Here is a 13,927-nt window from a genome sequence, read left to right as displayed (position 1 = left end):
TTCCCCTCCAATCCATCCTTTTCAGCACAGCCTCAATCAGGAGGGCAGAGGGAAAGGACATGATCTGAGGAGGAAACATTTTGTTCTAACTTTTTTTGACACATCAACTGCACTTCCCTGGCGGGGAAGGCAAGTTTTGGACCCTCATTCCTGCTTCCTGCTATGGTGTCTACATGATCAAACTATGGCAACTGCTTTTGGTTGCTATTGATTCAGTGTCCTACCAAGCAGCCACAGCAGGATATAACTTCTAATTTCAAAAACATTTCAAATTATCATTTTGATTTGACAAAGAACATCTAACCTTGGCTTTCCCATAAACTGTTTGGAAAACATAAAAAATCCTTCCAGTTCACATACCGGCTTTTTTGTTTGTTTACTTCCGTCACTGGTCCCAAGGGACCAGCTCTTTCTTCTCATTTTCAATCCACCCATTTTAGCCTTCTGATACATTGTACCCACTTTTTTCCTGGACAGAATTACTTCATGCGCAGCATGCTGTTAGGGACTATTAGGCAAAGGTGACCTCATATAATTCGCCTACAAACCAGTATTTCCATGTCCTTTAATGGTACTGCCAGATCATCTTTCATTCTGGAACTTTGCATCCCCAATACCAAGAAAATAAGTTCAAAGAAACCCCTTATGCGACTTACATAACCACTGACCTCTGAGTTTGAACTTCCCACAAGGGGACCAGTGACTTTTTTCACCTGTACATATCTACCCTGGCCACAGCAAAGGTGAAACTAGTTCAAAGTCAGAAGCCTAACACAGGCCTTTTGCTGAAATTGCTGTAAGTACAAACAGAACTCCTGATTACAAGTAGGACCTTGATCTTTACTCTTTTTCCAATGACGGGAAGTCCCAGCATAGTAATAAAAGCCACATAAACCTCACACTACGCTGTATGCCGCAGCCCAATGCCATCAGCTCACTATCAGTTGCAGATTTCATGAGCACGCAGTGCAGAAAGTAAAATCAAGTTCATGGCAATAAATGCAATTATGTCAAATAATTGAAACACCTCTCCCCCTCTCTTTCTCCCTCTACTCTGAGCCAAGTTGCAAGGCACTGAAGGGCTAATTTAAAATTTAAAAAAAAAACACGAACACCCCTCCCCCCCAACCAAACAAAAAAGTACTATTTCAGGCCCTGTCAGATTCTGCAACACAAAAGAGAGCACTCACATGACAGCTCTTTCTCTCAGGACCTAGGGTATCAGCATCTTGGATCCAGGCACAGTCTACTGCCTGGTCCAACAAACTCTGAATTTATTTTAGTAACCACACAGTTTAAAAGGTAGCCTAATGGTTATAAGTCTCCTAGAAGAAAGACTGAAGCCGATTCTCCCCGCAGGAATTGTACTTCAAGCTTCCCATTTTTGGCCAAAATACACTGACCACTGACCTATTAGAAAAAGGGGAAAGAAAAAAAAGAGAGAAAGAAGGGAAAAAAAAAAGAGAGGAGGGGGAAAAAAAGAGGGGGGGGGGAAGAGAGAGAGAAGGAAAAAGGGGGGGGGGGGGGGAGAGAGAAGTATACCACCCCTAGGTTTTGTTTGCTTTAAAGCAGATCACAATGCAATCATAATTTGGATGCAAAATCCTAGGCTTTGCAGCATGCCCAAGCTTGTACTCCTACAGCATCTTGATGTGGTGGGCACGATCCTCTGAATTTTAATAGAGCTCAGGCACCAGCTATTGAAAAAGTTCAGCATGATCAAATCTAAATTAGCTCTGGTTGTAGTGCAGTGTTGCAACTCGAAATAATCTCCCTACATGCATTACAGTGTAAGCTTTGGACTTAGAAAATTAAAAGCAAGATACAAGCACAGTTGTCAGCACCATGATTTTGAATTACTAAAATTTCATCAAAGTTTATCAATGGAATTTTATTAGATTAATATGAATTACTTCAATGTAATCCAAAGTGCATAAGTAACTTTAAATCTCTCACCTAAACTTCTTCCACAAAAAAAAAAAAGTATCTCAGTCCATTTCAGCAAACTAAAACACGCAAACATAGCCAAGTTCACTCTCAGTCAATTCCCTTTTATTTCACAGAAGTTAACTGCTAATAAAGCTAAACAAATCTGAAGTTCAGATTGAGTCACTGAAACTTGTTCCAAAGACTTGGAGGAATGGACTTTACACAATTTTTTGTCACTTTAACCCTTATTATTTCCTCTGCTTTGAAATGTAAGATGTAACAGTGAAAACACAGTTTCACATTTTAACTTGACATCGTTTTAGCATTTTTAAGCTATACATCCTCTGCATGAAAACCAATAAATATGTTAGTGTGAAAACAGACTAGAAAATCTCATCAATCTAGAAATACCATTAACAAGAAACTTATTTTTAATACACAGGTGATTCTTGTTGGTGACCCACTTGGAAAATTTTCTCAGATTACCACATTTTGCACAGACTACACAGCATTCTTGGATTCAGTCCAGATTTAGAGAGAACTAATTCACTCCTTTTATGAAAAAAGACTAGTTTTAAACATACATAGCTGAAAATGGAAAGCAGCCTTAAGAGTTAAATGTTTTTATGCAGCTGAATTGAGACATTCCAGAAGTAAATTAAGTTCAGTGCTGACCAGCATTTTAAAGCATACTAGCAATTACACAGGAAGCTGGATGTAGTCACTATGAAGCTTTCAATCCAACCATATCTTTGGAAAAGTCAGATTTAATATCACACCAGCTCACAATTTTTTAATATATTTGGTAACTCTGCTGAAACACAGATCCTGCTTATTGCTTTGAAACATACATTATCATTGAACCCTAGATGCTTGTCTAGCGTTCTTAGTAGTCAAAATTAAAAAGATCAAATAGAGGACAGTAGGAACAAAGGCACATGGTTAATTTATAAAATTATTTACAGGGTACTTGAACATTTATTTCTAATAGAAACGCATTCATCTTGAATACAAAAAGAAAAGACTACTGAAACATGTTAAAGGAGATCATCCTAAACAGATGTTCTCAAGTGATATGAGCAGAGAATCTTATACACCATTAAATTATTTCCAGAATTAAATTTCTCATTTTGAATACAGAATTTCCAAATATTAAAGTTCATAAATCTATTATTCCTCTAAGCACTGTGTGATACTTTAGTGCAATCCTCTTCAGAGGTTGAAGCTGGTGCCATTAAGACAGTCTACTAACAGTATTTTAAAATTCAGCACACAGTGTTTAACCATTGAGGTGCCTGGTGGTTCTCTATTTGGAGAGCCGTCTTTTGAAACCTGCATCCATACCATCATTCTTCTAGCTTAAACACCAGTTTTTGCAGTGTTTTGGGGTTTTTTTTGGGGGTGGAAAGGGAGAAGGAGTCTAACATCAAGCTATTAGCTCCACAAGCAACTCTGCAGGATGGTTAACATCCACGAGTTGATGTGTAGCTTTACTGTGTGTTGTGCTAACCTTTATGGGCTGCCAACAAGATGCTTCTAAAACACCACCCATTATATTCAAACCTATAAGTACTCTATAAATCCTGGTTCTGTATTCTGCACTCCACTGAGAGTATTTCAACGTAGTCTGTTGCCAAAAGCAAACTAATTTTCCTAGGGTGTTGGGTTTTCTTTCCGTGGAAGTCCATTGACGCACAAGTTCAAAATAAAAAAAACAGTCTCTGAACACATCAACCAAACTTTAAGAGAACTTAATCTCATTCTGATTTTTTTCCTACAGACTTGAACTAGTCATTTTGAAACTATTATCCTCAACTGCGGCAAAAGATTTTACTCTAGCAGCATGAAAATGGTTTCCATTAAACTTTAATAAGGCTATACCTTATTAAAAAGGTGACTAGTGCTGCCTATCTACAGCTCATAGGTTGGGGCACCAGAACTGACCATTACTTGAAGTGTTATAAAATTCCACAGAAGAAAAAAAAAAAAACTGCATGGTATGTGATCCCTTTTATTCACCAAATCTGCCCATGTATATCCTAGGTGGAAGATAGCAGAACAGCTACTCAGCCTTCAGATGCAGGTGTGTTTAGCACTTGCTATAAAATCTTTCCATCTTGCTCGTTGTTACATCTCTTCAAAGGACAGTTACAGAAATGGGAAGGAAAAATAAGAGAAACTAGAATAGCTTTTTCAGACAGATCAATATTCATCAAATTTTTCATTTGAAATATTAAAGTCAATTTATTTATTATGAAAGTCATCAGAAGACCATTCTCCTGGATTTAAAATATTTTGGTTTTTTTTCTTTGGGAAAAAAGAAAAAAAGGAAAGAAAAAAAAGAAAACTGATACACATTACTAAAACCACAGATGCTGTGGCTTTCCTGCCTGCCCTTCTCTCCTTACATACGTCCATACTGATGACAGAGCCAGTTCAAAAAAAGTCTAATCACTATCTAAATTAACGGGGTTGTAGTCAGGGTCATCCTCTTCATCCTCCAATTCTAAATCATCCATTTCTTGGAATAAAGATTCATCAACCTCCACGCTGTTTCCAGCTGCAAAGAACAGAAAAATAATTTATTTTCATGCAAGTAGGAAAACAGTACCTGAACAACAAAATACACAACACTTTCATATTTATTCTTCAATGTAGGTAGCTGTTAACTTACTTGGCTTTTTATATATCAAATAGATATGGAAAAGGAAATTCCACATTTTATCTTTTTACAGCTAAAGTGAAGCTTTTTTCCCTCATACCAAAACCTAGTCAAGAGAAATGTCACACAGGACCTCAGAATCCATTGGGAGAATGAAGTTAACATTCTGATGTTCCCAGAAGCAGAGATTCTTTCTCCTAGGTATTGTCAAAGTAGGAGCTCAGGACCCCACAGCTGGAACAGTTACAACTATCATAGCCACAGAAACACATAAGGTTTCTTAAAAAAAACCCCTTACACACCATTTATATATATCTACATTTGTTTTCAGATTTAAATTTTAAAAGCCATATGATTATTTGTATGCTTTCACATTTTCTTCTGAAAGAGATGCTGACCTAAGGATAAAACTTGAGGACTATTGCTATTTTATTTGTGTGTACCAACAGCGACATCTTCTGGCCCCTGAATAAGGTCCTGTTCTTTCATGGATTTGAAAGAGCCTTTATAACCGTTTCTGCCTAAAAGATAACGCCATTACCCTGTTTAAGCTGTGAAAATTAATATTACTTATTACACGGTATTGTAATATTAAATTGCAGTTAGTAACCTGTTGCATTTATGATAGAACGCAAACAGCAATAAGGACAGGAGTTTTTAATCACCGATAGCAACAGGATTAAAAGTTAATACATTAATCTCAAATCATTTGGGCACAGAGCCCACATAGAGAGATGCGTTCCTTCCCGAGACAGCCAAATGTTCCATCAACAACCCATCTTCACTTTAGGCATTCCGGAGGAAGACAAGGTTAAATTATGCCCTCTAACTAAAAGAAACTCAACTCCCCCATTACTGACATTTCAAGTTTATACTCACTGATGTTAATCAACTTTTTTTTTTAAATTGTTACTTGCAGAGAAAATTATTGACTCTCTTCTGCATGTGTATTTTGCAATACCAGTAGATAATGCTGGTAGATATGATAATAGACATTAAAGAATTGTCTTAACTGAAAAAATCGGTCTTTTAAACTAGGATGATAAAAGGCAGTACAGAAAATTAAATAGATATGTGACTGTGAGTAGATTTATTTAATTTATCTCCAACAAATTTTCCAAGTTTAATATCTTTTGGCACAAGCTTACAAAATTTTCAGCTGGCACCAGGTCAGATATTTTCAGTAAGATAACAGACAAATCTGCACAAAACCATGAAGAAGAACTGAGTTACACAGAGGCAAATAGCATTTAATTTGACCTACAAGATGTTTACTATTGGTGTTGAGGTTCAGAGAGGAGACACAACTTCAAGATCTGTGCTTGAAATCAGGGTAAGAAGGCTGGCTATCAGGAAAAAAAGCAGCAGCAGGGTTTGGTTGGGGGTTTTTTGTTTTATTTTTGTTTTGCTTTGCTTGTTTTTGGTATTGCTTCCAGTCCAAACACTTCAATAGAAGCAACAGAAATAAGACCAACTCAAGCTCAAAACTGCGAATAAATACGCTTGAGCATCTTGAAAATGTTTTGTTTGTTTTTGAAAGCAGTTAAAATAACTTCTGTTCAATCTGCAAAACAGTACTTCTTAGAAAGTTCTTCTGATGTAAAAGTGATACTGAGGTATGCTGTTAAGTCAGAAATATAATACAGATTTTGCTTAAGAATTTTGACCTATTTTAAGCCACTGTCTTTCAGTTGTGGAAACAAACAGAAATTTACCTTCCTCCAAGAACTGGATGTCAGAGGTGTCAAGGTTGTGATCCATTTCAAACAGCTGTTTACCTAGAAATAAAATAAAAAAATAATATATAAGCAAGTAGAATTCTGAAATAACTATCAACCTAAGGCAACAATAGTTAGCACATGTATTTTAGGCTTTTCAAATTAACCAAGTCAGGCAGTCTTTTTTTTTTTTTTTTTTAAGCTGCTCGTTTCTATGAGTTCCCCATTCTGATTTTTTGACTATTCATCCAGGATTCTTCCACGCCAACAGGCTTCCTCTTCTTATATGTGAAATGGGTCACTGTTTCTTATAGTCACTTTCATGTTACTATGGCTTTAATAATGGAGGGTGGGAAAATGTACACCATACTGGCCCACAGCCTTTGCTCAGTCCTTATTGCTTTAGTCCTTGTCTTGCATTCCACAAGAAATCCACTGTGAGAACTGGAAAGGAAATTAGCTGCCTCCTCCATCTTTTTCTATATATCCTCCCATTCGAAAAGCAACTTGGATCTACGCACAAATCACCATCTCCTGCACACACACATCTGTGAAGGAAACATCACACAAGGCAAAGTGAAGCCTTTCTAATTGGGAGGTAGGGGAAGAAAAGCTCAGGACTCTTTCCACATAAACTACCTGTCTTCCATCTGTATTTGCATTGCTTATGCAAGCTTCCACCAACAAGACTGGTTGGTGTTCATGGTAAAACATTTAAGACACCTTTTACCTCTACTGGGGTTACACTCATGACATCTGAGAATAAGCCTGTTTTTAGTTTTGTAAAGGTGAGCTTCTATAAATTATACTTGTATAGAGCAAAATTGACACAGCATGCTAACAAGAATTTTAAGAACAGGAAAACTAGAAGAAGCCTGATTTCTACTATTTCATCTTTGCAGATTCCCAAATGCATTCCCTTCAGAGGGGAATCAAACATGTCCCCTGCCCTGTACAGCTTTTCATGAAACTTACTACCATTAAAATCTCCGTATTTCTGTGAAATTCCATCAAAACTAGCCAAAACTTTCAAAAGCCTTCAGAAGGGAGGACAAAAGACAGCAGTGATACAGCATGATCACACTGGTCATGTTTTCTCAGGTAATCAGGTTAAAAAGTAGATCCAACATCACAGGAGAACCAGTCCAAAGCTAAGCCATGGACAGAGTGGAGGATGCCCAAGTTTTAATTCTTATCTACAGGTTCTCATAAGGAAAGTCATTTCCTCCACATTTTGCCCTCTGGAAACAGAGTTTGCTTTCTGCTAGACAAACTGTGATCTGCAAAACAAAGAGCCCAAAACCACTGCTATGACAAACTCTTCCCCAAAATATCAGAGCCATTCTCACTCGTCATCATAAGCTTGTCATACGCAGTAGCCAGCCTCTCTGTTGCTTCAGTCCAGCAACAGCATCCCAAACTCGTACGTGCACTTGAATAATCTGAAGTCACTGTACAATCCAGTGCAATAAAGGCCAAACCAAAAAACTGTCTGACGTAATTCTTTCTGTTGCTTAACAAACCCCAACTACTTCTGCCAGAACAAAGCTTGTCAGTGGCAGCTCCAAGTGACATACTCTCTGGCATAAAACCCAAGAAGCTTAAACACACAGGTTGGGAACAGTAATGACTTCAGCAGAAATCCTGAATCTATTAGCTTTGTATTTAGCCCCAAACCAGCACTCAGAAAGACCTCATGCGACATGGAGGACAATAATAAAATACTGCATTAAGAGTTTATTTACTACCATCATCTTTCAGTGTAAAAATTACTCTTAGGCTTGTTGTTATAGTCTGGTAACATCGCAAAAGCTTCAGGACCAGTTTTAAATCATACCGCTTAATTTATTTTTGCCTGCTTGTTCTTCTTCTTTCATTTTTTTCCTTTTTATTTCTAGCAGTTCTGCATCAAACTTCGCTTTCCAACTTAGAAAATTCTCAATGGTAACAGGAGTGCCGTGAAAACGTTGCTGAAAACAGAAAACAAGGCTGCAAACACAACTTGCAAAGCTACGAGTGAAGATGAGCATTCTCTTAATTATTTATATTACAACATTCCAGAAGCACTGCTTGCTGTGAAGTATTCTGAGAAATTAATTCTAACTCTGAGAATATACAAAGAACACAATCTTACTGGGTTTTTTGTCATGGGACTCTCCCTTCAGAGAGCTGTAATGAGGTGGAAATTCTTATGGAAAAACCCCGCGTACTACTTTTGGACCTACAGTGCAATAGTTAGCAACACACCACTAATACAGGCTATCTATAAGCAGGCAGCACTTCTTATCAGCTGCTAAGTGCAATCTACACTGAAATATTTTCCATTAAAATACATTAAACCTTCTATCTTGTTGAGACAGAAAAAAGGATGCTTTTCTCCCAGCTATTTTTCTGCCATTTTCAGAAATGGAACCTTCCAAGTCCCATCACCCTCTAGCTATTTCTGAGGAAGAAAGTGAAGACTCAGTAGTAGGACTTATCACAACACATTCCATGAATGGAGAAACTATTCCACAGTGGCTGGTAGAAGGGACATGTGCAGAGAGGACAAACCAGTCTTGAAGACTGGTCCCACTGCTTCCACCCTACCCACTCAGTCTACCAAGGAAGAGAGGCTTCCTCAGCCCATGCAGCCTGTGTGCAGCATGCCATATTCTAGCCTTTTTTGCTCCCCATCCCCTCTTGCCTCTTCAAGCAAAAAACTGGCTACAGTAACTTTGATTTCATTTGGGAAAAATCCCTGCCCCTACCTTAGGAAGTAATGCTAGAAGGGACTGTGAACATGCAATATGTCTCTGAAAAGACTCCTTTAGAAAACGGGGGCAGGGGAATCACTTAAGGACTAAAAGATTCTTTAGTGCACTTAAGTGTTAATTATATCAGTTTTGGGAGAGATGTTCCTCTCCCACTGCAACCGAGAACTGCTCCTGCATCAAACCCACACATGTAAAAAAAGCAGGAATTTTTTAGTGGATAACATTATTTTACATACTTTTTCTTCTTCTTCTGCTTCTCTTTCTTTCTGTTTCTTTTCCTCTTCTCTTCGTGTTTTTATTTGATCCACTATTTCATTTAATTTCTCCTGTACTGCTGAGACTAGAGTGAAGATCATTACCATTCCTAAATTTTCTTCTGCCTACAACACAAAGAAGGCAACTTCAAACAGAAGGAGAACCTCAAACCTTCAGCAGCTGAATGCATAAGTATGTTCAGAAAGCAGTATGCTGTGCAAATGCAGATAACACAGCTGAGGCACTTTGCACCAGTCTCAAAAGCGCGCTGAAAATTCAAGTCAATTGGCCCAAAAGTTACTCCCAAATGGGTGTGCAGCAAAACACCGATGATGAACACCTGTGCTCAGGTTATCAACACATCTGGAAGGCTTTTTCATTAATAAAACAAAACCTATAATAGGAATACAACTCCAAGATTTTAATATCATAAATCATAAGAGACAACAGTCACTCAGAACCTTTCCTCTCCTGAAACGGCTTATTTCTTAATCCCATTACATGCCCCTTTGAAGTGGGAGAGTTTCCCAGGAAAAACAAAAAACATCAGTTGATGGAAGGAAGGTTATATGACAAACTGAAAAGCAAGAATGCCTACTGAACATATTATGGCAATTTCAAGGAAGGGAGGACTTGTCAAGAATTCCTGAAACCAAAGCGTCTCCTTCTCATTCCTTCACAATCTCACTGATGCCAAAGGTTGAAGAGATCCTCACCCCCCCTCCAAATAGTTATTAAAAAGAATCAAGAATCAATGCAGCATTTTTTAATCTTTCGAAATAAAGTGGCTTATTTCCACAAACACTATATATACAGTTAAACAAATTCACCTTAAAGCTAGAACTGCAAAAGAGGGGAAGACCTAGAGCACTTCCATTTCATTATTGTACCTGTGCACACTGAGTTAGCCCTATATTTTACCTCATTAACATAATTTGCCTCAATAATGTCATTTACCAAACTCAAACCTCAAAGTCAGTCCCTACAGTATGCAATAGGTTTCAAATCAGTAGCACATACCTCAGAACAGAACTGATTTGAGAGAGAAATTCTGGCCAAAGTATGAAGTGATATCAAGCTGAACTGAGATATTCCATTTTCCTTACCTGTTGTTCTAGTAGTTTTATTATGTCCGTGACATCATTATCGTCAAGATTCTCCTGTGAGACAATTTCATAAAGTGGAGTTTCATCAGGATATTTTTCTCTATAGGTAAATTTAAGGGTTGTTTGGACAGCTACAAAATAAAAAACACATATTCTTATGGTGATAACTCTACATAACTTTAATTGTATATTTTTCTATTGCATCCTGAAGATTTTAAAGTATAAAATATTCTTGTCTTAAAGGAACAGCCATCTTACACAGATGTTAAAACTATATGAACAGATTTAAATATAACGCATGAGTTCTGAGAAATTAAGACGATGACGTTTACCCTTACATAAACTATTACAGGCTACTAATGTCTGAAAGGTCTTTAGAAAAACTGGAAAACCTTCTGTGGTACGGTGGGTACTAGAGCAGTAATCTCTTTTCCCTCATATTCCACTTAAAGCTGGAGAAAATGAGGAAGAGTCCTAACAACAGATCTATCTAGAGAGAATCTCAGCATATTAATGCTTTAAATTCTGCGTGCCTGGCTGGAGTATCAACCTCTGCGTTGGGTACCAGGGCTCCACATAAATTATATGACAAGGACACAATGTCCAGTAGATGTTATTAAGCAGAGAATGGCCTAAGGAGAACGCATTCTACCTGAAGCCACCCAGAGCTAGGATAACATGGAAACAAGGCAAAAGAGAATCAAGTTCCTTTCACGCATCCTGCCAGAATACCAGGGAGAAGACTTCCTTCAGTTCCAGACTCACAGTTCTGGCAGCCCAGCATTCTCTTCAAAACATGACACCTGCTCTGAGCAGGACTTGCTCCTTTAAAACTGAAGGAGACAGCACCAGTTTCTTCCTTCTTATACAGTAACCCAGAAGAGCAGCTCTCAAACTTACTTGGAGCAAGGCTTGCTTACAACAAGCCTGTGCAACCACTGATACCCAACAAATACATAGGGACTTGGGACCCACAGCTCTTTTCTCTGGAACTGTTCCTTAAGGGCTGCATATTCACAATACACAGACTCAACTCTCCTGTGTGGCTGGTACACATACAGCTGCTAGGAAAAAAAAAAATGACCCCACAACATGGCTGTAAGCTACTATGGGGATGATGACAACCCATACTTTTTGAAGCTACACTACAAAGCATTTGAGATTCAGCATGTCAGAAAGTAGCCCTAGTGACAGAGTGCAACATTTCTGTAAACTAAACACAGATCACCAGAATCCTTGAACTACACCTTCTGAGGAATGCTTGCTGGATCAGGCCCCTAGGAGGACTTAAGTTGAGGTATACCTAGTTGTTGGCGATAGAATTAGGCTTACACAGAAACTCCTCCTACATATGTTTAAGACATGATCAACTCACTTTCATCATTTTCTCCCGCTTCAGATGTCACAGTGATTGTGAATGTCGTTGGCTTTTCTGACAATACTGTTCAAAGAAAAAAAAAAAAAGAGACAGATTCCTTAAAATCAGACAACTACTTCTTCCCGTCATTAAATCTGAACTTCTCAAGGACTAACGAAGCAAGGAAGCTCTTGATACAGCGTTAAGGGCCTTTTTACCTTATTAATGAATACTTTTCATTTCCTTTTCATTCATACTTTTCAATTAACAGCTATTTTCCATATGATGTGATGTTTGGAGTTCTCTTTGAATGAGACCATATAATATCAACAATACCAAAAAGTTTCTCTTTTGGAAAGTTTTCTCTTTCGGAAGTTTCATTTTTCCAACAAGTGCAAATCTACCTACCATCAAATGACTTACGTTAGCGCACTGAATGTGTGCAGAAAGCTCCCAAAGCTAATTTTCTTTATTGCACTAGATATGCATGATAAGCATCCAGTGCACTCTTGACCCTGGACTATTTTTACAGTATGTCTGCACCTATTTCTATATTTAGGACAGCTTAATGTAACAAATGCTTCTTAAAACAAAAAAGGAATACACAGTGCTCTCCTTCAAGAATGTGCTACTCAAGTAATATACTAGAATGAAATTGCATGAATGAGGCAGCTAGAAGACAGACAACAAGCGGCTCTATAGAGATGCACAAAATGCAAGCCCTGTGATCTAAAGTTTCACAGACTAGAAACCTCATCACACAATTGTGGGTTGCAGACCATATCCTCAAATTAGAACTGCTCTGTATCACTGTTATAACCTATGCCCAATCTAATATGTATGCTCTCACAGTATTAATTGCTAATGTACTACTACTACTACCATCCTTTTTGCTCCCTCTTCTTTTGGGCATAAGAGCATTACATGAATGAACAATAACTCAGAGTAAACATCAGAGTAGAGGCTACATGAAAGTGTATTACTTCCATATATATACACCAGTGATTCAGCACCCCCAGCTACCAGAGATCAATTCATATACCTTTAACACAAAACTGAAGAACCTAAAAGATTTTCAGATTAAAGCAATGGGCAAATGTACTGAGCAAGTATCTGTGTGATGAAGTTACTGCCAAGTAAGACACTGTGGGACTTCGGGCAGAGTAGATACTGTGCAAGAAGGAAAGAGAAAATGCAGGGGTTTTCACCATCAAAATTCTTTGGCTACTGGGCACCATAAATCACGTTGCATTAGCTAGCACGGCAGATACTCTTAATTGTTTGACGGTAACTAGGAAGTCCTGAAAATCTGATGAACCAACGTATCCATCAGATGAAAGTTTCACAATATAACATACTGCACCTGGGAATTAAAGCTTGCCTTTGTTCCACCACAGATCTGCAATGGAATAAGGCAGATGCTGGCCACGCACCTTTAAGTACCCCAAAACATCCCGTGCTCCACGGCTGTGAAAAGCCGTTACCAGAAGGGAAAACTGGTCGACACACAAGCCAATTCCCCAATTTCCACCCAGGGCCGCAGCTTTTGAAAGGTTTCTCCAAAGAGCATCATCCTTCCACTAGCCACAACTCGGGTCAGATACAGGAACGGGAGCCCACGCTGGGCTGCGGTACCACGGCGTTACACGCCGCTGAGGCGGGCAGCGCCCACGCCGGCAACACAGAGCCCGGCGAAAAGCGCCATCAAGCGCTTTGGTTTTCCCGCCTAGGGCAAACCGAGAAAAAGACGAAAAATACTCAACCCGCGCAGCTACAGGCAAGGAGACGCCCGAAGGAGCCCGGGCAGGCACGGCGCGGGGGGCGGCTGCCGCCCGGCGGGGCCTCCCGCTCCTCCCTCATACCGGCTCGCCGCGGCTGTGCGAGGCGCGGGCCCCGCCGCGGCTCACCCGTGAACGAGTCCGGGTAGATGGACTCCAAGGCCTCCAGCTCGTTGCGCTGCTCCTCGCTGTAGTCGGTCATGGTCGCCCGCCGCCGCCACCGGCCATGGGCCGCCCGCACCGCGAAGCGACCCCCACCCCGCTGCTCACGGCGGCCCGCGCATGCGCGCTCCCCTCCGGCATCGGCTAGGCATGCCTAGCGCCGTTCCCGCGCGTCCCTGATCGGCGGTGGATGCCTTTGGGCTG

At 39.5% G+C, this 13,927-nt stretch overlaps 1 protein-coding gene across 1 annotated transcript; it reads right to left on the bottom strand.

The window, feature by feature from the left end:
* Window positions 1-2,035: 2,035 nt before the first annotated feature.
* On the bottom strand, window positions 2,036-13,872 carry RWDD1 (RWD domain containing 1). The gene is made up of 7 exons (XM_072855733.1): window positions 13,691-13,872; window positions 11,802-11,867; window positions 10,427-10,557; window positions 9,302-9,445; window positions 8,147-8,279; window positions 6,307-6,369; window positions 2,036-4,489 (listed from the first exon to the last, which is right to left on the bottom strand). The coding sequence occupies exons 1-7, from the start codon at window positions 13,761-13,763 to the stop codon at window positions 4,377-4,379; spliced, it is 723 nt and encodes a 240-aa protein (XP_072711834.1). The 5' UTR covers window positions 13,764-13,872; the 3' UTR covers window positions 2,036-4,376.
* Window positions 13,873-13,927: the final 55 nt, after the last annotated feature.

This window comes from Ciconia boyciana, chromosome 3 (genome assembly GCF_034638445.1).
Source record: "Ciconia boyciana chromosome 3, ASM3463844v1, whole genome shotgun sequence".
Taxonomy (NCBI): Eukaryota; Metazoa; Chordata; class Aves; order Ciconiiformes; family Ciconiidae; genus Ciconia; species Ciconia boyciana.
The sequence above is the reverse complement of the archived record's forward strand: the minus strand, read 5'-3'. Positions and strand labels throughout refer to the sequence as shown.